The sequence below is a fragment of the Contarinia nasturtii genome, unplaced genomic scaffold (genome assembly GCF_009176525.2).
Source record: "Contarinia nasturtii isolate CC-2019 unplaced genomic scaffold, AAFC_CNas_1.1 Cnas_scaffold_187, whole genome shotgun sequence".
Classification (NCBI taxonomy): Eukaryota; Metazoa; Arthropoda; class Insecta; order Diptera; family Cecidomyiidae; genus Contarinia; species Contarinia nasturtii.
The window spans coordinates 8324287-8345476 of record NW_022197544.1 but is presented as its reverse complement, the minus strand read 5'-3'; the positions used below and the strand labels follow the sequence as shown (position 1 = coordinate 8345476).

The 21190-nt window shown below is 32.3% G+C and overlaps 3 protein-coding genes across 5 annotated transcripts in view; 2 read left to right on the top strand and 1 right to left on the bottom strand.

The window, feature by feature from the left end:
- The window catches only part of LOC116352054, a 587314-nt gene that overhangs the window by 472921 nt on the left and 93203 nt on the right, over window positions 1-21190 (top strand). The gene's annotated exons all lie outside the window — the stretch shown is intronic.
- The window catches only part of LOC116352066 (SH2 domain-containing protein 4A-like), a 42828-nt gene continuing 24715 nt past the window's right edge, over window positions 3078-21190 (bottom strand). The window contains exons 2-6 of one of the 2 annotated variants that reach the window (XM_031784331.1): window positions 19819-19872; window positions 4683-6019; window positions 4476-4544; window positions 4090-4295; window positions 3078-4009 (exon numbers count right to left, since the gene is read on the bottom strand). In XM_031784331.1, the coding sequence (XP_031640191.1) occupies window positions 3891-4009; window positions 4090-4295; window positions 4476-4544; window positions 4683-5911 (1623 nt within the window). In that variant the 5' untranslated portion in view covers window positions 5912-6019; window positions 19819-19872 and the 3' untranslated portion in view covers window positions 3078-3890. Of the gene's footprint in view, window positions 4010-4089; window positions 4296-4475; window positions 4545-4682; window positions 6020-17690; window positions 17857-19818; window positions 19873-21190 lie in introns of those variants that run through there. The other variant, XM_031784332.1, reaches the window with a different exon arrangement.
- Window positions 8475-10174, top strand: LOC116352112. Of its 2 annotated transcripts, none has more exons than XM_031784417.1 (3): window positions 8475-8813; window positions 9829-9879; window positions 9955-10174. In XM_031784417.1, exons 1-3 carry the CDS (start codon window positions 8732-8734, stop codon window positions 10140-10142), a joined length of 321 nt encoding a protein of 106 aa, XP_031640277.1. In that variant the 5' UTR covers window positions 8475-8731; the 3' UTR covers window positions 10143-10174. The 2 variants fall into 2 exon arrangements, with proteins under 2 accessions (XP_031640277.1, XP_031640278.1); XM_031784418.1 differs by lacking the exon at window positions 8475-8813 and adding an exon at window positions 9275-9378.

The following is a 21190-nucleotide window of genomic DNA, read 5'->3' as shown; positions in this document are numbered from 1 at the left end:
ACGCTGCGAATAGCTAGCGCTATTCAGATAGGAAAAAACCATCACTGATTGAAAATAGACTATTCATTTTTTAATATTTTTGCTTCAAATTACACAGGACTTTGTCGGATGTTTGGCGTACTAGTGCCTGATTCGTTGAGAAGACCACCAAACAATGTCAACTGACAAGCAGCAGCATTGAATCCATAAATTATTAGATAAAACAAATATTATAACGATTAGTTAGCTTAGCTAGGCTTGACACCATTTGTGTTACACAAATCTTGTGGCCTTGTTGTGCGTTCATAAGAACAGTACAACGGTAGCACGGAGGGAAGGATCCCGTAGGTGAGTAATGCTTTTAATTTAAAAAAAAATGATGTTTCATAAACAAATCAATTGATACTAATGATCAGAGTATTGCTCAGCGCTGCTGCCATCCACAGCATATTTAAATATCTTGCTGAGAATGCGTCGTCCGTCGCATGCGAAGGTATGTAGCAGTTTATACATCACAGCGAACAACAATACATGCATTGTTCTCTATTCAATCGTTTGAATGTTTTGAGTCACATAATCGTGAAGAGAACAATGGATTCATTCTTGTTCGCTGTGATGTATAAACTGCTACGCACGTTCGCATGTGACGGACGACGCATTCTCAGCAAGATATTTTAATATGCTGTGGATGGCAGCAGCGCTGAGCAATACTCTGCTAATGATTTTCGTTCCTCTTTTCCATGTATTCACACCTGAATGTTACGCTATGGCAACAGTAGAAATGACTGAAACTACACACAAAAATCCGGGTCTAAAATTGACCGTGAATTTGTGTCTGGTATTGGGTGAATTTGTATTACAAATTGTTCCTTGAGTAGGCACTTTATTTCTTTTCAATATCCATGAATTTTATAAAAATTCAATTTCGTTCCTTATATCAAATGATTGTGTAATTTTTTTAAAAATAAAATCATAAATTGCGTTTTTTCTCTAGACATTTACAATTGTTAGATAAAACGATTTACTCCCATGCATTTGTGCGAAAATATTTTTCATAGCGTTCTAATGCGATTAAACTGAGATTCACTGGATCGCTGCTCCATTTTTTCACCAAAAATTGTTTTTCTTCGACGTAAATGGTCACTTTTCGAGTCAGTTTTTGGGTTTTACCCAGATGTTCACGTTCTTTATTCAATATGGACAGTTTTGGTATATCTTCCTGATCGGAAGCGACATAAAGAACGATTTCCTTCAATTTTGATGCATGTCTAACAAACGGCAAAATATTGCTTTGAATATAATAATCCGTATGAAGCCACAATCGTTCAAGGTTTATCATAGATTTTGCGAAACGATCCAATTCAAAGTAGTAGTCGAGTTCATTCATGTAGTTCACACTTCTTCCAAATATTGATCGTAGAATGTGGTATCCTATGAAACCTAATTCTTTGATTTTAGCTAAATCAGAATAATCAGAATGACGTCTTAGATATATTTCGGAGTCAAGCATTCCAAGTCCACCAACATCCCATTTCCAGTCATGACTATCAATACTATAATGATCCACTTCCAACACATTTATTCTTTTGTAAAATCCACGTTCGTAGAGATGATTTAATAAATCTGTCGATATTGCTTTTTTGTCGTAGGATTTAATGGTGAAATCATCGAGTTGAATATTTGTTTCCATCAATGTACCGATGCATTCACCGAGTTGATTGTTATCAAGTGTGAATTTTTGAATGTTTGGATTTTGTTCAAGAAACTGCAACACTTGATCCATTTTAATGCGGTTTTCATCATACTTCCAATTCAATTCAAAATGCACAAGCGTTGGATAAGTTTGACATAGCCATTCGCAGTTTGTTAAAAATTTAGTCTCTTCAATGAATAAACTTTTCAAATTCACGCAATGTTCCAGCAAACACTCATGGAAATCATCCGCAACAATACAAGACGATATACGTAGTTCTTCAACATTATTCAATAAAGTACGGATGTTACTCATATCATATACAGTCAACGTACAACGTTTGAATTCGATGCGTTTAAGTGATTTATTACAGTGTGCGTTGATATACTGATATTGTTCGTTTCGTTTCTTATTGATAGTGTCGCTTGTGTTTTTAGTAGAAAATCGTTGACATTTAAAACATTTAGTAATGGCTATATTTTTGGAATATTTTTCGAAACCAATAATGTGCTCTAACACTGGACATAATTCGCAAAAATCAATGCGTTCTCTCGGATAATTGCGTTGAAAGTGACGGCCAGCAATTTCTTGTAACTGTATACATGTTTTACTAATTGAAAGCAAATCGTCCACAGATACTCATTCGAATAATTCCTCAAAGCAATGTTCATTCAGATTCAAAATAGATGTTGGCTGACTTCTATCGGCTGGTGCATTAACAATATCTATGTCGTTTGGTTCATTGACATCGTTCAATTTGCGTCGTTTTCGTTTGGTATCGAGTTTTGGTGATGCTAAACGTTTACCGGTGTCGATGCTTTTGGTGTCGTGGTACCACTTCGGTATTGAGTTCATGTATTTCACAAATATATTTTGAAATGGTTTTGCTTTTGATTCGCCGGCTAATGCAAATGTTTGACAAACGAGCAACAAATATCAACCAGTAGAGACACAGTGTACACTGTACGCCTATATATGATTGACACTACTCAATGAACGAATCGGATATTACTATCAATATATTGTTGACACTCGATAGGCAAATTTTAAGTGATCAAACAAACCATAAAACAATCACCAATCAACGCCATCTACAATTCGAAGAACGAAGACTTAGGACAGAAGTAAATTAAATTAATATAACAAACGGTTGTATAAAAATTACAAAATATAAAAAACAAAGGATCACACATAAATGATGGCATTAAAACAGTGTTCATTTTGTTAAATTTTAATTGAATAGTCCATATTTTATTTCATAGAATTTATAAAAAAAAATCACATAAATTCATAGATTTTGTTTAAAATAAACAGTTTCAATCAATTAGTTCGAATCGTTGAACTAATCAAAATCTATGCGAAAGAGTGTAATAATCTAAAATTATTAAATATACAAATGTTCTTCTCATTGTTCGAACACAATTAAACGAGAACATATTCATCTTCATTATTTATATTTTTTGTTTTGAATTATTAAGGCTTACATATCATTCACGTTCATTTATTTGTGTTTTAAAATATCAAAATCGTTCAAATTTATACAACAATAGAAATACACACACAAATTAACGTCATTTGAAATCGCAAAAAAAAATAATTGAAAAAGTCGGCTAGTTATCTAATCGAAGATGCGATAAAATAATGCTTTTCCATGTGTTTCTTTTTAAATGTTATCTGTCGGTGCATTTATTGACATCATTTGGTATTTGCTGTGCTAAAAGTCTTGTGCTTCTATTGATTTTCAATTGAAAGACGCAAAATTCATTCCATTTTTGATTCCATTTATTTCACCTGTTACCATTTTGCTGTGTGTTTGGCCACAAATTCGATTTTATTTCCTTTCATTTTCTTCCCAAAAAACCTTTGAAACCACTCAAAGTTCATATTTATGAGAAAATGCATCGGATTCAGTCGCACCTATCAATATGTGTATAATTTGTTTGTTCGCTATTGAGACAACGTTCAATTTTGTATCTAGGTTTGCTCCAATAAAGTGTTTTCATCGAATTTTCCATGTGAATGGTCATTCTGATATTTTTTTTTTATTTCCTTAAAATACTTTTTGCATCTTTTCGTCAAATCGAAATTATTACAATTTTTGCTGTTTAATTTGTTCTAATAAATCACTAAAAGATTAACAGTATTCTTTTTTTTTCAATTCGCCATTCCTGATATTATTTACTCGTAGATAGAATACTATGCTTGTTGATTTGTTATGTTAGAAGAGTCCTTCGAATATTTTTGAATTGACGGCAACACTTCGAGGACATGGCCGAATTAGCAGTTCATGGCCCATTGCCGTTATTGGTACAGTAGCATGATGTTTGATGAGATTATCTAGTTTTGAGAAAATGTGAACGATTAGAAATGTTCAAAATTTTTACGGTTTTACAAATTATGCAAGCATTGACACTTACTCAGAGTGGCATGGGTCAATTGGTTTGCGCCTAAAAATTTATATTGTCCAGTTGATGCATTGATCAGATAATGTTTACAGCGATCGATATCTTTATAGGAAATCGCATAGCCCCAAATTTTCTCCGACAGTCGAACCAGAAACGTTCCCATCGGTTCAGACTCAAGCAATTGTTCGGCTTCGATTCGGCTCATTAAACCATAGAACCTTTAAATAAATAAAAAAATTTGCAAATATATTAACATTAATTCAATTTATTTTAAAAATGCAATAATTCAATTTATTTCATGCAGCATCTTTAAAGAAAAGCGAAAAATAGGAATTTTAAACGCTAATTATTAAAAAAATGACTCTAGCATCGTTTGATAGATGTATGTGTACACTTACCATTTGCATGGCAGACGATTTTCAACCGATTCTAAACCGGCACCTTTGGTAATTTCCACATCGTGATACCTAAGGGGAGAATCACAAAAGAAAAGAATAAAATTTAAAATAATCGATAAGTAATCGGAAAATAATCGAAAATAATCGGAAACATATAATGAAAAAATTGAAATTGAATCTAGAATCAATAATAATTAATCGTGATACCATTGAATCATTTTTTCATGACTGGCCGGTCGTGGAATTAAGGCATCCAGACTGGATGGAGGCGAAGATGATGGCTGTGATTGTGATTGTGGCTGTGTTTGTGGCGTTGAATTTATGCTTGGTGGTTGTGGTGCTGGTCCTTTTGTTGATGTTCCATTCGTCATTGGACTGTGACATCCATTTGCTACACCGTTTTTTATTCCATTTTCCATTTTAATCGTTCCATTCAATCCGCTCTTCTTTATCACGTTTGTGGCATTCCCATTGACATGGCCATTTTTACTATTGATTGAATTTGTGGTTGAAATAATATTGGCAGTATCATCGTTATTCAATGATTTTCGATGCTCTTCACGGGCTCGACGTGCTATTTCACGATACTGAATATCAGCTTCTTTAGCTTTTCGTTCCTGTTCTTTCCAGGCTTCTTCTTGCTTTTTAGCCTCTTCTTGTGCTTGTTCTTTTTGCTTTTTTCGCAAACGTTGATAAATCTCATTGGTTTTTTCGCCGATCACACGTTGTTCCCACAGTGCAATTTTTGCCGAAACTTTTTGTGTCGGTTTATTATTTGAAATCTCTTTAAGTATAACATTTTTCTCATTTTTATTGTCCGAAAAACTGAAATTGATGATATTATTTTTCTGTACGACATTGTTTGTCAGTTTTAATTTGGTTGACGGTGCAATGCCATTTACCAATTTCGTGCGTTCACGTAGCTCATCAACGGAACAATAAATTTCCATGTCATCAATGATGGGCATCGAAGCGAGAGGGCAATCATCGACACCAAATGCATTTTTCTCATTTTTACAACAATTAGTTTTGCCATTTGTATCTAAATCGGTAATAATAATTTCCTTGTATTGTCGTCGTAATTCTTTCGTTTCAATTTCAGCCAATTCACGTGCACGCTGTTTGGCCTCTTCGTGACCCGGTTTTTTCATATTTAAATCACTGTCATCGCTGTCACTGTCTGTATATATGGCTGGTTCAATGACAACAACAAATGGTTCACCTTCGTCATCCTCACGAAATGAGACATTCTTATTCTTTTTGTTTGGCGTTGATTTTTTTGCTGATGTTCGGCTATCATTCTCTTGTTCACGTATGCGCCAACGTCGAATTTGCTCTTCGCGCATTTTACAAAATAACGTTTGTTTTTGATATTCATCCAAACCGGACAATATCTCCGGATCCACATACATATCATTTAATATTTGACGCAACATTTTGACTTAGCTCGCTTAGTTTTTTTTATATTTATTCGTATTTCTTCGTCGATTTCGTGCTTCGTTTTGAACTTTAAATGAATTCAACAAATTTGATCTGCTTTCCACCTGCAGAAATAAAGAAAACAAAAACGATTTAGTTTCAAAAACGGCAATACATCATATTCAATTTAAACAACAAAATATACCAATGATATTAATCGGAAGAATTGCACACATACACATGTATGAGCTAGAATATCAAATTGCTCCATACGCGAAATTACGAAAACCGCAAGAATAGCGAATGGAAAAAGTAACAAAACATCGACAAAAATAATACTAAAAGCGATTGCTTAGTTGAAATCTAACTGTAATCGAGTTATGCTTCAAGAAAAATTGCATTAATGACGGTGTTTTTTTTTTGGTTCGTTGTCTGTCTTTCTTTCTGAATATAATTCGAGGCATAAGAGAGAGAAACGAAAAAGTACTATTTTGTTGCGCTCGGATGATTTGTAGCCTCTCTTTCATAGTTAGAGGCCCTCGAATGATATTGTGTTGTCGGTGCTCATCGCATAAACAACACCACACAATACAATTTTCATTTCCAATAGCACAAAGGCTTTTATCAAATCGAAAATAAATGCAACATGTGCTCGTGATCGCGTACGCGAAAGTTACTTTTCATGTCATTGTGAGGAACAAACAAAATAAATTCAGCAAGCACACACACATACACATACCTGAATTACATCAAATGATCAATACGATTAAATGAAGATGGAGAGAGGGAAGAGGAGGAACGGTAATGTGCATTTTCAGTTAATTTTAATTCCGATACGATGTTCATTTTCAACATACGAAATCAATTTGCGCTTATTGTGAATGTGAGCGCGTGCGTGATGTGCATACAAGCACGCACATCTATATATACATCAGAAAAGTGTACAAAAGCGCAGTGTTTAGGAAATTTGCAATATTGTGCATAATTTTTTTATTTCTATTTGCAGCAAAGCCGCCAAAACTCTGTTGCAATAATAAAAATAATAATAATCAAATGCAAATGAATTTTTATTCGTCGACACGGCGAACATTATGAACGCGATGTGAGGAATACTTTCCATGTTCAATAGAGTATTATGCATGACAACACCGTTTACATTTTCTCTCTATAAAATTAATTTCGCACTCTTTTTGATCAATGCGATGCTATGTGGCGGAATCGCCAACAGTTTTAAACGGATGGAAATGATGATGATGATGTTATATTTCACGTTATCAATGTTACGTTCATCTCAAAAACCATTTAACGAAAAACAAATGCGGATAGAGAACTCACGAAGCAACACACATAATACTATTTACGGTAATCGACATTTATCATTTAGCTAATTATTACTTATGTGAAGAGATAGAAAGAAATGATTTGATGGAGGAAAAATGGTAAGTCATCAAATAAACGATATATATATATAATATATATAGTGTTTTATAGCCGCTATGCGGAATCTCGTTTGTATGCACTTTATGATTTGATTTGAAGAAGCTGGAAGTTAAATCGATTTTCCGACTGAGCGGATATTTAACGAATCGAGAAACAACGCCGCGATGTTATATGATTGCATGAAATTCAATTGAATTTGCCATATAGTGGGAATGGACGAAATTCTTCTTATTTAACACATGCCGTGAAACAGCTAGTTTTCATCAATTTCGGAATCAAACGAATTCTCTTCAAACTCTATCCGACTTTTGTAATGCCAACATAAAAGAGTAGAAATACAATTATGATTTTGAGGCAAAAGAAACGCATCGTTTGACTGATTGAATTAACCTTGGTCACAGATTTCATTGAATGTCTCAAGATCGTTTCAATTCATTGGGAGCCATGCGTTCTGCATGACAGCCTCTATTAAGAGACACGAAAGAGGTGCCGGCGTCTAGGTTTCGAGAATTTTCGTACGAACAAAGCAACACATTTAAATATTGTGAGATAATTTCATTCGACACGCATGCAATGCTCCAAATTGCTTTCGCTCTTTGTGTTTCAGTATTTAAAGAACTTTTTGTTGCAAAAACTTGATGATTGTTTTCTTAAACCATTTTATGCATGAGTTTAACTTTGCATTTTACTTCGATGAATTTGCGTATTTCTCCAGAAAATTGGCTGCAAAACGAGTTGCTTACATTTTTTTTTTCAATTTTTTGAATTATTAACAGTCAGAACAATTTGTGACTTAATTGGTTTTGATTCATGTCCATGAATTTTTTTTTATCAATTTTGTGCAAAACATATGAATCGGGATAATATATTTATTTATTTTTGTCAATAATAAACTATGACTCAAGCCATTGAAATGGAGTGTCAATATCTGAAATTGTACAATATCAACACATTCGTCCCAAACAGATCAAAGACAGTTTTGTCTGTAAACACAAAACATTCAATTCGCTGATGCAATGATATTTAAAAACTTTATCATCCTTTGATTTTTTCAAAAACATATCATCAAGATAAGGAAATTCACGAACTTTACTTTGGTTTAAATCAGCATTTTTCAATTGTCTTTCCTTGCTCAGTACTTCTGTCTCAATTTCATTTATTGCACTGAATTTGTCCTTGGCATTAAGATGAACTACGACAAAGACAAGGAAATTAACGAATATCAAAATCTGATGGAAAGAGGTATATTTCTATTTTCTGGGCTCTTTTGAAATTTTTTTGATTTATTTACGTTTTTGCTTTATCACAAGTAAAATTTCATTTTATTTCAGCTCGAGCTTTGCCGGAAAAAAGCGAAGGGTCCAAAGAATTTTTGCGTAAATGTCAACGGGAAGTCGATGCATTTTATTTACTCGATCCCAAATCTGGACAAAATCTGGACGAAAAGCATTGGCCATGCCAAATGTCCGAAAAGAAAAGGTAATTTTCCAAGAAAAACTAAAAAAACTAGAGCAAACTACTAAAAAGTAAATCAAATCATTCATCTTATGGATTTCTTATGATGAAATAAAAAAATTGAATTGGAATGAAGGTTTTTTTTTGAAAATGTATTGAACGAATCTGTATGTTATATAGATAGCTAATGAACGTCCAAATCAGAGCTGGTGATTGAAAGAAATGAGAAGGAAGAAAATGAGGTGGGGTTTTCCTCCTTAATTGAGGAGACCATACTTTGAAAATCATCATGTATAATATAATATTCTGAAAGCTTATTTGTTTTTTTTTTTTGAAAACGATGAACTGTTGTAAACAAGTTCATAAACAAATTTTACTGGAGCGCAATATCAGCAATTGTATAATACATTCATTATTTATCAAGTGTCACATTTACTCCTGGGTATATATATGCCAATAATTATGCAAAAATTAGTAGTTCGTGATCTTTCTTGTTATGCGGATTAATTAACTGATCACACACATTAATCACTTTCAATTCGGAGTTGTGAATTTTCGATAAAAGACCCAAAGATGAGCAACGACCGGGGTATACTTACTTTAAAAACTACTATTCCATTATTGAAGAATGATATCCATTCTTTCGATTATTTTTCCATTACATCCATTTCAAAAAATCACAATATCAAAATCGATTTAGTAAGTAAGGAAGTAGTAAAAGTTTGATCACACATATACACACATAAATTAAAAACAATTTGCAAATGATCTGAACGAAGCTGCGTTAGCAAACACTTTGCTGACAAAAATTGAGATTTGGTAGTAGTAGTAGTTCTGTTCTTCCACAACAGAACGCGATTCTTAACACTACTACTAAATCTCAAATTAAAGCAATGTTGTTGCAAATGTGTGACGACTACATTGCTCTTAAACTATACATATTTGATTTTCATTATATGTTTCGATTACTTCCATTACGTTCCATTACATATTAATTAATTTCCATTATTTCCATTCTTTTCTTTGTGATTAACCCTAGGCAACGACAATGAAAAGGAAATTAACGAATTTCGAAAACTGATACAAAGAGGTATTTTTATAAAAACATTTTTTCGTTTTTCATTGATTGCAAATAATATTGCTTCTTCTATTTGGTTTTTTTTAGTTCAAGTTATGCCAGAAACAAAGGAAAGAACCAAACAATTTACAATGAAATGGCAACGGGAACTGGAATCATGCTATTCAATCGATCGTGACTCTTTGGAAAAATCACTACGGATGCCAAAGCTGCAAAAACGAAAAGAATTTCTCGATCAAACACTGACTTATTTGGAAGAAAGAAGTAAAAAGTGACTAAATCAAACCAACGGATAACTTGATGAATCGTCAACATAATAAATTCAAATGAATTAAATAAATTTGTCTTAAACTTAAGTGAATTTCGTTCATTTTAAATAGTATTCTTTATAGAAACATCACTTTATTCGAAAAACTTGCTGCAAAATGCAGAAAAATGCGAGAGTTTTTCCCATGTCTTTTTAATTAAGAACTAGATTGCTGAAACAACATTATGTCCTTTTGATAGAAAGGTCAATGCAGGGTCGAATGTCCGAAAAAATCACTTCTTTTCCACTGTAGAAAAACTGAGAAACGTTTTAATAGCTTGATTTCTTTGCATAAAACAAAATGAAAAGATTAAAATTGTTTGCAATAACAATTGAAACGTCAAAATAAATAAATGCATTATTTATCTTTGAATAAAGCTGTATTTTCAACAAATTGAAATTCAAAACAATGATATGGATTTACGACTTTCTTTCTGTATTTTCCAGAACTTGTTTCATTTCATTTAATGCAGTTGATCTGACAAGATTTGTCTCAATCATCCACCACACACTTTTGATCAAGAAACAGTTGAACGACAAAGACAAAGAAATGGATGAATTCCGAAAATGGATGGACAGAGGTACTTTTCAAATATTCAGTTTTTCTTTGAATATGGTAGAATTTTCTTGCTTGATGATTTTCGTCTCATTTTTTTCAAGCTCGAGCCATGTATTCGGACAGAGAAAGTCAAATATTTCTTGATGATTTTCAATACGATTTCGAAGTCATGAATGTCTTGAGTCCAAATAGATCGCAAATGGCATGGAAGAAGGAAGTTATGCAGACACATTTGGATATTTTGAATGAATTAATCAACGAAGATGAAAATGAGCGTAAAAAGAATTAACAATTCGATGCTGTCAATTCAAATCCAATTAAATCAATTGACTGAAAAGTGAATTTCTTTGATTCAATTTTAAGAATTTGATTTCATTAAAGATACACTTTCAGAATACATGTAAATTATATATAAATTTCCAAAACCAAAAAAAGTATTATGGAGTTAAAGAGTATTACTTTCATGGAAATAAAATTGTTTTTACTTACTGAGTGTTATGTCAATATTTATATTCAAAAAAGTTAATTTTTCTAGGGGTAATCCTTTTCAGTTGATTCTTGTTTGTTTGTAAATATTTTTCAGTTTGATAAAATAACAGAATGTAAAAGTTGGCAAATAATGAAGAAAGTTTAACATTGTTTGAGAGGGAGATGAAAAGTCATTAGTCCGCCCACAAATGTTGGCATTGTTACGATGGTGACCGATCCGTTAAAGAGGATGCGTTGCTCACGCTGCAAACACATTCTTAAAAGTGATATCATAAAATTCATTTCCAGGCCAATCGAAAGAACGTGACAATATGGGGAGTTCCACTCTCGACAAGTTAATGACAATCGGAGGTAAAAAAAAATAAAAATCGCAGTTTTTGACTGAATCGTCTATAGTTCTTTATGAATTTTCTAGAACCTCCCCTAGAACTTTTTCTTTTGCGCACTGTAATTCAGGCTTCACATTGAAAGTCGATATATCTCTCTCTGTCAGCATTTCTTCATTCATGTTCCATTCGAGTTAAAGAATTTTTTCCATACTCTATTCAGTTTAGTTAGTGCATTGATCGCGTTAACATTAATTTCATTTGATCAACGGAAAACTGCCCTAAAAAAAGTGCTCAATCTGTTCTGAAGGGAAAAATTCAGCATGGGTAAAAATTGCTTTTCTATAGTTTAATAATTGTTATTGATTCTTTTTCTATTATTTCGATTATTTGTCGATTATTTTAAATTAATTCTATTATTCTATTCTTTTCTTTTGTTATTCTCTCTTAGGTAACAGAAGCGGAAAAGAAATGAAGGAATGCCGCAGTCTTCTAAGAAGATGTAACTGTTTTTTTTAATTTATATTTCGCCCAAAATGCTCAATGAATTTCAATTATCTAGGTCAAGAATTGCCGAACACAGATGAAGTAACCAAAAATCGTATTCGTGAAAGTCATCGGGAAATTGAGCGTTTGCATTCAATCGATCCAAAAAAAGTGCGAAAAGCATTGAAGCAGCCGGAAGTCAAACAAGAAAAGGAAATTATCGAGCAAATCATTGAAAAAATGATACGTAATTGAACAAATGTCAATTTCAAAGCAACGGAATTAAATAAATCCAAATTAGTTGAATTTTATTAATTGGTTTTGATTTGTTTTTATTTTTTGCATCCTCGATTTGGAATCGAAATTATTCAATGGGCTCACGTCTCAATGAATCTTCTTTCATTCATTCATCAGTGAGTCAATTTCATGAAATCAATATTTGTTTATCGACACATTTAAACAGTGGACTGAGGTCTTCTTTTGAATTTTGAATTGCACGTCAATATTTATCTTTAAAATTCAAAAGTTTATACTGATGTGTATGGATCAGCATTTTTCGATTACTTCCATTTCGAATAAATGACATTATTGTGCGTGAATTCTTTCGATTCAACAGTTGCGTTTGAAGCTCGGCTGAAGCACTCAATTAATCTGATCATACACGCCAAAATATTTTCGAAAAACCATCATGAACAAAGACAAGGAGTTTGACAAACATCAAAAACTGATGGAAAGAGGTAATTTTTAAAATTGTTTTTCTCTTTTTTGAGTTTGTTTTATATTGTTACTTTTTTTTTAATTTGTTCTCTAGCTCACGCTCTGCCAGTTTCAGAGGATATTTCCAGACAATCTCTACGTAAAAGCCAACAGACACTTGAGTACCATTATTCAAACCATCCTGTTATTGTGCGAGCTATGTTCGATGCGCCGGGTCTGCAGAAAAACCGTAAAATATTCGAACAAGTATGCACGATAATGGAAGAAGATTTGGAATCAAGGAATAAAACAAATACTACCTAAAATTGATTGTAATTTCATGTGATTTCGTTTGGATTGAAATAAATATGAGTTAATTTTGGCATTTCATTGTATTATTTTGTATTCCGTTGCTGTAAAGACTAAGAATCCCTGTTTTTCAAAGGCAATTGTATTTTAAATATGAGGAAAGTGTCGAATATACTTATATACTTGAATTCAATTTTCAACTTACATTACATATATTCGTAGCATGGCTAATTAGTATTACTTTGTCATCTGACACTGAAGTTTATCAATTATTGGAATGTCGACTGTATCTCAATCATAATACGTCAATATTTATCTCTGGAAACAAACCGTATATTATTTCACTGGAAAGTGAATCATCATTTTTGCATCTTGAATTGTAAATGTTGTGTGAACTGTTTGTGATTCATTTACCCCAAATTTTCGAAAAAAAAAATCTGGAAAAAAAATCCTGTTAAGGACGAATTTCACACTTTACTTTCGATAAACTATTTCCGCAGAAATGAAAAAAGAAAGCAACATTATCGCTTTGGTCAATTTGATATGTCAACGAAAGTTGAGTAAATGACAATTAAATAAATTGTCTCTAAACGAGTATTATTTTATGTTTTCTTTGCTTTGAAATCAATGTACAACATTTTTTTCCGTTCGAACATAGTCATATTTTAACTGTATATGCACAATCGGTATTTCTTCCGTGCGTCATATTTTTAAAACTTCGAAATGATTTATGAAAACGGTTGGCTTCGCTAGTTCTAAAATATTTCATGTCATTGCATTTATAAAGACTCTTTTTTTGTCGGCTTAGCATGACTCACGTTTTTATTCTCGGAGAACGATCGAAAAAAAAATCTCCTAATTTTTAGCGCATTTCTCTAAAGTAAAAAACAAACAAGGTTTATTATTTATTTATGACATTAGCTTCGGAACCGATTTCAATAGATACAAAAAATTCATTTCGTCTATGTGTCATGTGTACGTTCATATACATATGCGCTCGGTAAACATGTTGATTTTTGTTTCTTTCCATTCATTTGATAAGTACCGACCCAACTCAATGAATGTTTGTAGTCAATATGGTCGCGTTGCTTACGATAAATAAACGAGCATGCATTTTATCGGTTTTATGCAAATTGATAAACTAAACAGTTGCGCGCTAATTTGAAAATGCACAAAATATATTATAATTATATGTATCGATACAAAACGTGCATTGAGCACTATAAAATTTCAAACAATATGCACATTGCACACTCATTAGGTAAGCATACACAAATAAAAATCGTATATATCTTTTTTCATCGAGTTTCATTCACTTTGTGACGGGCAGAAAGTGAAACAAAGAGAAATATTTCGAAAGAACCTTTTACATTTGGCGAAAAGCCTATTTGTTAAAACTAAACGCACTTATGGATGCCGATGGAGAGGGAGAGAGAGCCAGTGTGTGTGAGAGAGAGAAAGAAACGGGGAAAAAAACCGAGGGAAAAATTGATTGCTTTGTCGTTAAGCATGACTTCTTACAATAAATTATATATACAAAATAGAATACGAAAATATGCAGTAACGCAGAGAGCGATAGACGATGAAACAAAAGACTATATATATATATGTAAAGAAAAAGCAGAAGCAGCAACCGAAAGAATTCGAAGGGAAAATGTTGTGTGCATGAAAAATTATGATTTAACGCCAAACAGCGAAGAAAAATATTACTTTTATAAACAAACACAAAGTGAGTTTAGTGCAATTGCACTTTTCTCTCATTTCAGTTGGATTGTGAGCTATTTCTTTCTTTCTCTCATCATCTTCGTTACCATTTCTTCTTCTTTCGGTTCGATATTCGTGTGGGTTTTTTTTCGTTCGGTTTATTGCACTATGTGCATGGATGCGGTGTATTGAATCAGCCAATGTGCTTTTGTGCATCCGATAGAAAATTGCGGCGGTGAACAGAGATGAAAACCACATTTTATTCAACACATAAACGGGAAATTGTGTCATTTTTTATATATATATATATATATTGTCTAACATTTAATGTATATAAAAAAAGAGAAACTTTAATCGATTTTCGGATCATCGTCGTCATGAATTGTTCAGCATTTGACAAAGATACCACTAAAATTATTTAACAATTGCACCACAATCAGGTTAGATATATTTAGGTCATTGTATGTGCATTGCTACTCTATTTAGTTTAGATTGGCCCCGTTTCACTTGCCACGATGTAAATTTCTGAAGTCCGAATTAAAGTGCTCGTTTTATTTATTGATTTACAAGAACCCATAGCAATATCATCACTTGTAGTGCCATGTAGAATGCATCTCACATGGCATTCAAACACGAAGATAATAAAAATCGATATTTCTCTGTGACAGTATCAGTGGCATTGATTTCTATGGCATATAGTGTTACTTTGAGTAGCTAAAAGTCGAGCTAAATATCCACCATATAATTTCATTCGATGGGTGTGATCACAGAAAATGAGATGGATGAAGAAATGGCCGAAAAATTACCGTAGATCATAATGGTTATGGAAAAACTTGTTCAAAGTTTATTCCCACCGACGGTCAATTTAAGCCGAAAGAATTCCTTGTATTTTGCCTCTTAATTAATGCGATTGAACTTCATGTTGAATGAGAGACGGCAATGAAATGGAGAAACGAAAGAAAGAGAGAGAAAATGGAAGTCAACGATTTTCTAATGTATTTTTTTTCTTTCGCTCTTTCTCTCTTTTGCTGCAAAATGTTAAGCGTGTATCAAAACGAATGAAATAACAACATGAACAAGCGTGCGTGCATTAGAAATCGATACTCTCAAGTGCGTTGCTCGCACTTTTTTTTTCGTTTAAAAGTTGAATTCCACATGAGAATCTTTCATTTGCGAAGAGAGACAAAACCGGTTCAATATACCGTTCATCGAATTTGAATTTAATTTGCACTCACTTTTTCTATCAATTTTTTTCTTCTTCTCACATCTTAATTTTTCATCAGATTAATTCGTCTTACATCAAAGTTGTCTGATGTGTCAATGTCAAGAATTTTCAATATATATAAGAGACAAAACAAAAACAATACGCATGTGTATGTGATTTACAGTTATCCGTTCAGACATTAAGTTGTCGAATGGCCATGCATTAGTAAAATTGTTTTATCTTAATCTCAACTTTATTCTGTCGTCACAGCAATTTTTTTTAATAAACGCTGCATATTATAACAATCGACACCGACTCTGCCTCGCTGTTCAATGGAATTGTTTATAATGCGAAATGTCACTGTAAATAAATATCGTCAAAAATGTTCAAAACTGACTGAATCATTCTACGCGTGCTCTTCAAGTAGGCGATATTTATTTGAATAGAAACGGACGAATTGAATCATATAATGGCCATTATAATTCCGGCAACATCAATTCGATACAAAAGTGAATATTTTTGTTCAACATGCAGTCAAATCTGGTTTGTGGTTAGCACCAGTCGCGATCTCATACGACCATGCGAAGGATGCCGCAAATTTTATCAACCACATACGTGGGTATGTTTATACATCGCTCGGCATTTCCGCTACAGATGATGATTCGCCAAACACAAAAAAATCGATGAGATTTTAAAAAGCATGCATTTTTTTCCCGTAAAATCACTGGTGTTCATAAAATATAAAAAGACACAAAGAAATCACCATAATCAAGTAGCTAATGAAAAAAATGATATGCCATAAAAAATTGTATCGAAAATAGAGCGGTTGTAAATAGTGTAGTTGTTATATATAAAATTTGTTATTTTTGTTTCAATTTTCCAGTCTGCAATAGATTGACTGCATCACGATTTGCTGACCAGTGTAAGAGTATGCACAATCAACTGCTTCATATGATTTTATGCTCAAACAATGCAGTGTATTCATGAAATGACTGCAATAAATATCAATCAATGGTACTAATTCATAAACGATTGTGTTTGATTTTATCCGTTTTCCCGCATTCGCTTCGACAGAACAAATACACACATTCGATCATTTGACGATCAGCGTCCATCAATTTTTTTTTGAAAATCAAACGTCATTCAGTTTATGTTCAAACAGTCAGACAGTCAATATTCCGAAGGTGAAGCCGTGTGAACATGTCATTCTACACAGTGTACTATTGCGCCAAATGCAATAAATGGTGGTCGCAGCTGAACGTTGCGGTGTCACAATTGTCATTATGCCATTGCTGTGAAATGTATTGGTTTCCACACGAAGAAGTAAGACAAACTTACGCTCTTAATTACATACATTAATTGCCGTTGTTAATTCGATTATATTTAAAAAAAAATAACATTCATTTTCAATTACAGCAACAACATTATGACTCTTCCAAATTCATGCAAAGACTGACCGACGTTCGGATATAAGCAATCACGGAAAAGGCGAAGTGAAAATACTGCTATTTCTTTCGGAAATAAAATACTCAAAAAATGTTTGATCTCATCAAAAAATAAAGTGAAATGACGACGGAACACTGTCGATCAATTTAAAGAAAATCAAAGCGTCGATGTTTCATTTTACAAAACGATATCGGTAACATTTCCTTTTCGATTTGTTTCCAAAATAATTGTATTCGTATCACCGACTCTTTTTTTTCGCCGAATTCCAAGCGTATATTTTGATAGCAATTGACATACTTGTATTCCACAATAGTTGTATCCGTACACTTCAATAATTGGTTAATAACACTTGAATAGTCCGGAATCGTTGATGAAACCAATATTTTCAATTGAAGAATTTTACACCGTTTTGTCGGAAAGTGCTTTTGATTGAATTTCACCAAATACCAATCAATTATGAATGTATTAAAAGTGGCTGCCTATTGAGAGTGTGTTGAAGTATTTAAAGGTGGAAAAAAAATTCAGTTGCATCGCTCAGTTTGAGGTTAAGTAAGCTAGCTTGTATATTTGAATCGGTTTCACTAAATAAACAACAAACCGAAATATTTGACAGTTCTTGACATCAAGTTTATTTGAAGTTTGTTTCAAGCCGAATTAAATTGCGTTTCCTTAACAATAAAAGATAGATTGTCAAAAGCAAGGACATCTAAGCAATGATGCAAATAGAACAAAAATATGAATACCGTGCACAATACGGTTGTTTAAAGTGTCATCAACAATGGTTTTCAACGAATGTAACGCGAAATCGACCAACGCTGTGCAAAACATGCGGATGGCCAGCATATCCAGATGCCGAAAATATTTGCTCATTTTTTTATATGCCGCGATACAGATCAATCTCACGTTTGTTGACAAAATGATACTGATACTACTGAAAATGATACCACCGGCCGCCGCCGCCGCATTAAAACAAAATTGATACAATCAAAAAAGGTAACATTACCCAACGAAACATCGTGTTGCATATCAATGAGATTCATTTTTGTTATTTGTTTGTTTCTTTTCTTCTGTAGAAAATGATGTCACAGCCACACAGAAGATTATATTTTAACAACGCTGACAATACGAAAAAATACAAATGAACTGATGTTTCTCCACTTTTGGAATGAACGGAGCCAAATTTGGTGAAAACTTTAAAATTTGTTTGAAACAAAATCGAAAATGACGATAAATGTCAAATTGAAAAATGTCAAGATTTTTTTAAATTCAAATATTGTTCCCATATATTGTATAAGAATCAACATTAATTGATATGAAAATGTGATTGCATTTACTGTGAAACAATGATATTAAATATATCTGCTTATTTTTTTTTTCATTTAATTGAAATACGTTTTTGGTGTTTGCAACAACTTTTCCTCTCAATTTTATGATTTTGTGTAATTTTCTATGTACAGGTACATGAATTCCGTCCCGTTTTTTTACAGACGATTGTGAGGCTGTGCGGTACAGAGTTTTTCATATATCAAAATAAGTCCGTCAACTCTTTGCACTCTATAGATTAATTACCGTTTTTTATAGCAGAGATTTAATTGCAATTGTATTGGCTCATAGCTCGCAACCCCAACCAACATTTTTTCTTTCAAAATTTGTCTCTTGATGAGACGAATATTTTTTTAGCGATTACACAATTTCCTTTGTGTGAGTAAAAGCAGTCTAAAGACATTTTAAAATGATGAATTTTTGATTAGAAATCAAATTAAATCATATCATAGCTGAAAAGAGAACTTGAATCAATTCTTTTAAAAAAACTGTTCCAAGCAATAGTGTATCGATACCGTGTATGTTTTTCTTCTTGCTTCAATTATTTAAAATGGAATTGATTGATGAATACAAAGGTAAGCAAAAACATATGTTTTGAGTTTTGACTTGTTCAACAACAACAAAAAAGAAAGAAAATGTTGACAAGGAAGCGGCAATTGCGCGTATTCTATAGAATTACGACTTTGAAATTGTTTCCATCTCAATCAACTTCTTTTCGACGAATTTTTTATAATTTACCACGAATATTTTAAAACAGTTCCTATAAAAAAGAGTATTTTGTTTTTTGGCACCGATGAGCAATTCATTTATATATGTAAGAACATTATGTGTTTTTTTTTTTGCAATTTGCATCAATTGTTTTGGTAGAATCACAGATAATGTTATCAACTTCAGAATTTCAGCCTTTCGTTTAATTTAAAGTTTTCATCATATCTATTGAATATATCGAGAACAGAGTATGTTATTCAGCGCTTATGGCTGAGTAATGTCTGAATAAAAACATACTCTCCTCTCGATATTTTCAATAGATATATTATTCTTGTTCTCTTTTATTTATACACCAAGTTCTGGTAATATTTAATATGCAATCTTGCATACTTACTCATTGAAACACATTCTGTATATTGCTTGAATAAAATGCTCTTCCAAATATTATCTAAAAAAAAGAAGAAAAAAGAATTAATGATATTGGCTTATTATATATTTATAAGATATTTATTTGATCCATTTGTTTGCTTGGAGAAGCATAACGTAGCATTTCATGCAATGCCAACAATAAATAATCTTATTTATATTGGCGAGATAAATATGGAAATTGAGATAAAACAATTGAATGCACACTTTGCTTGAATATTATTTTATGGATTGTTTATTGATTTTGCTCTAAAAAAAAAATTGTCAGTATCGCTAATTTTCTCTCAATATTTATCAATTTATTTCTCTTCATTTTCTTTATTTTTTAAATAAGATATTAATCTTCATTTGCATCGAATCTGATTTAAAACAAAAGAATTGGATGAAAAAGATAGGAAATGTTGACGTATTTTTTTTATCGAGATCATTTAAACTCAACTTATATAAAATGACATCGCATCTTCTTGTGGCCATAGTGTGAAATTTATTCGCATTACAGTGAAGAGTTTCTTAACAAGAGAACAAATTATTTTCTCGAGATGGAGAAGATTCACGCCGAATACTACTGTCCAAATTGCGATGGCATTTGGAAACAAGTCAATTCAAATCGATATGAATTGAGACCATGCCCAAACTGCAATAAATGGCGTCGACCATTTTTTCAGGTTTGATATCATATTTGCGTGTTTATTCATCTGTCAATATACATTTTTGGATTTTTTTTTTTCATTTAGCTTGAGATAACCGACGACTTTTAATCGAATTCATTTTGGGTGCATGACTGTATAAGTCATAATTGAAACCATTGAAAAGAGCCTTGGATATTTAAAAAAAAAAAGCAGATATTATCAGACGTCTAAATAAACTTCGTTTCATATCGGTCAGTTATCGGTGGAGTCATTTATAGACAATCATAAAAGACGTTTTTTGTAAAAAATACTCTCATTGTTTGCTGTATTTCAATACGTTAAAGCCCTTGCTGTCATTGAGTCATATTTGTTTACTTTCACTGTAATATTTATGCCTTTTTTATGTCTGCATATTATTATTTGGTTTATTTTATTCGGTTGAATTTGTCAATTTTGCAATAAATCATGTTTACATTTGCTTCAATCGATCCTTCGATTGATTTTCAATTGGAAATTAATTTCAAGTTGATCATTGAACAATCAGATACGCAGTAGAAAGCATCAGATACAAACGCATAATAAAAGACAAATAATTTTGAGGATTCTAATAAAAAGAATTGGAACAAAAAGAAAGACATATGGATCAGGTGATTTACAGAGCCGCATACTATTGTATGGTCTGCAATTTGATTGTATGCGATTATTGCGCAT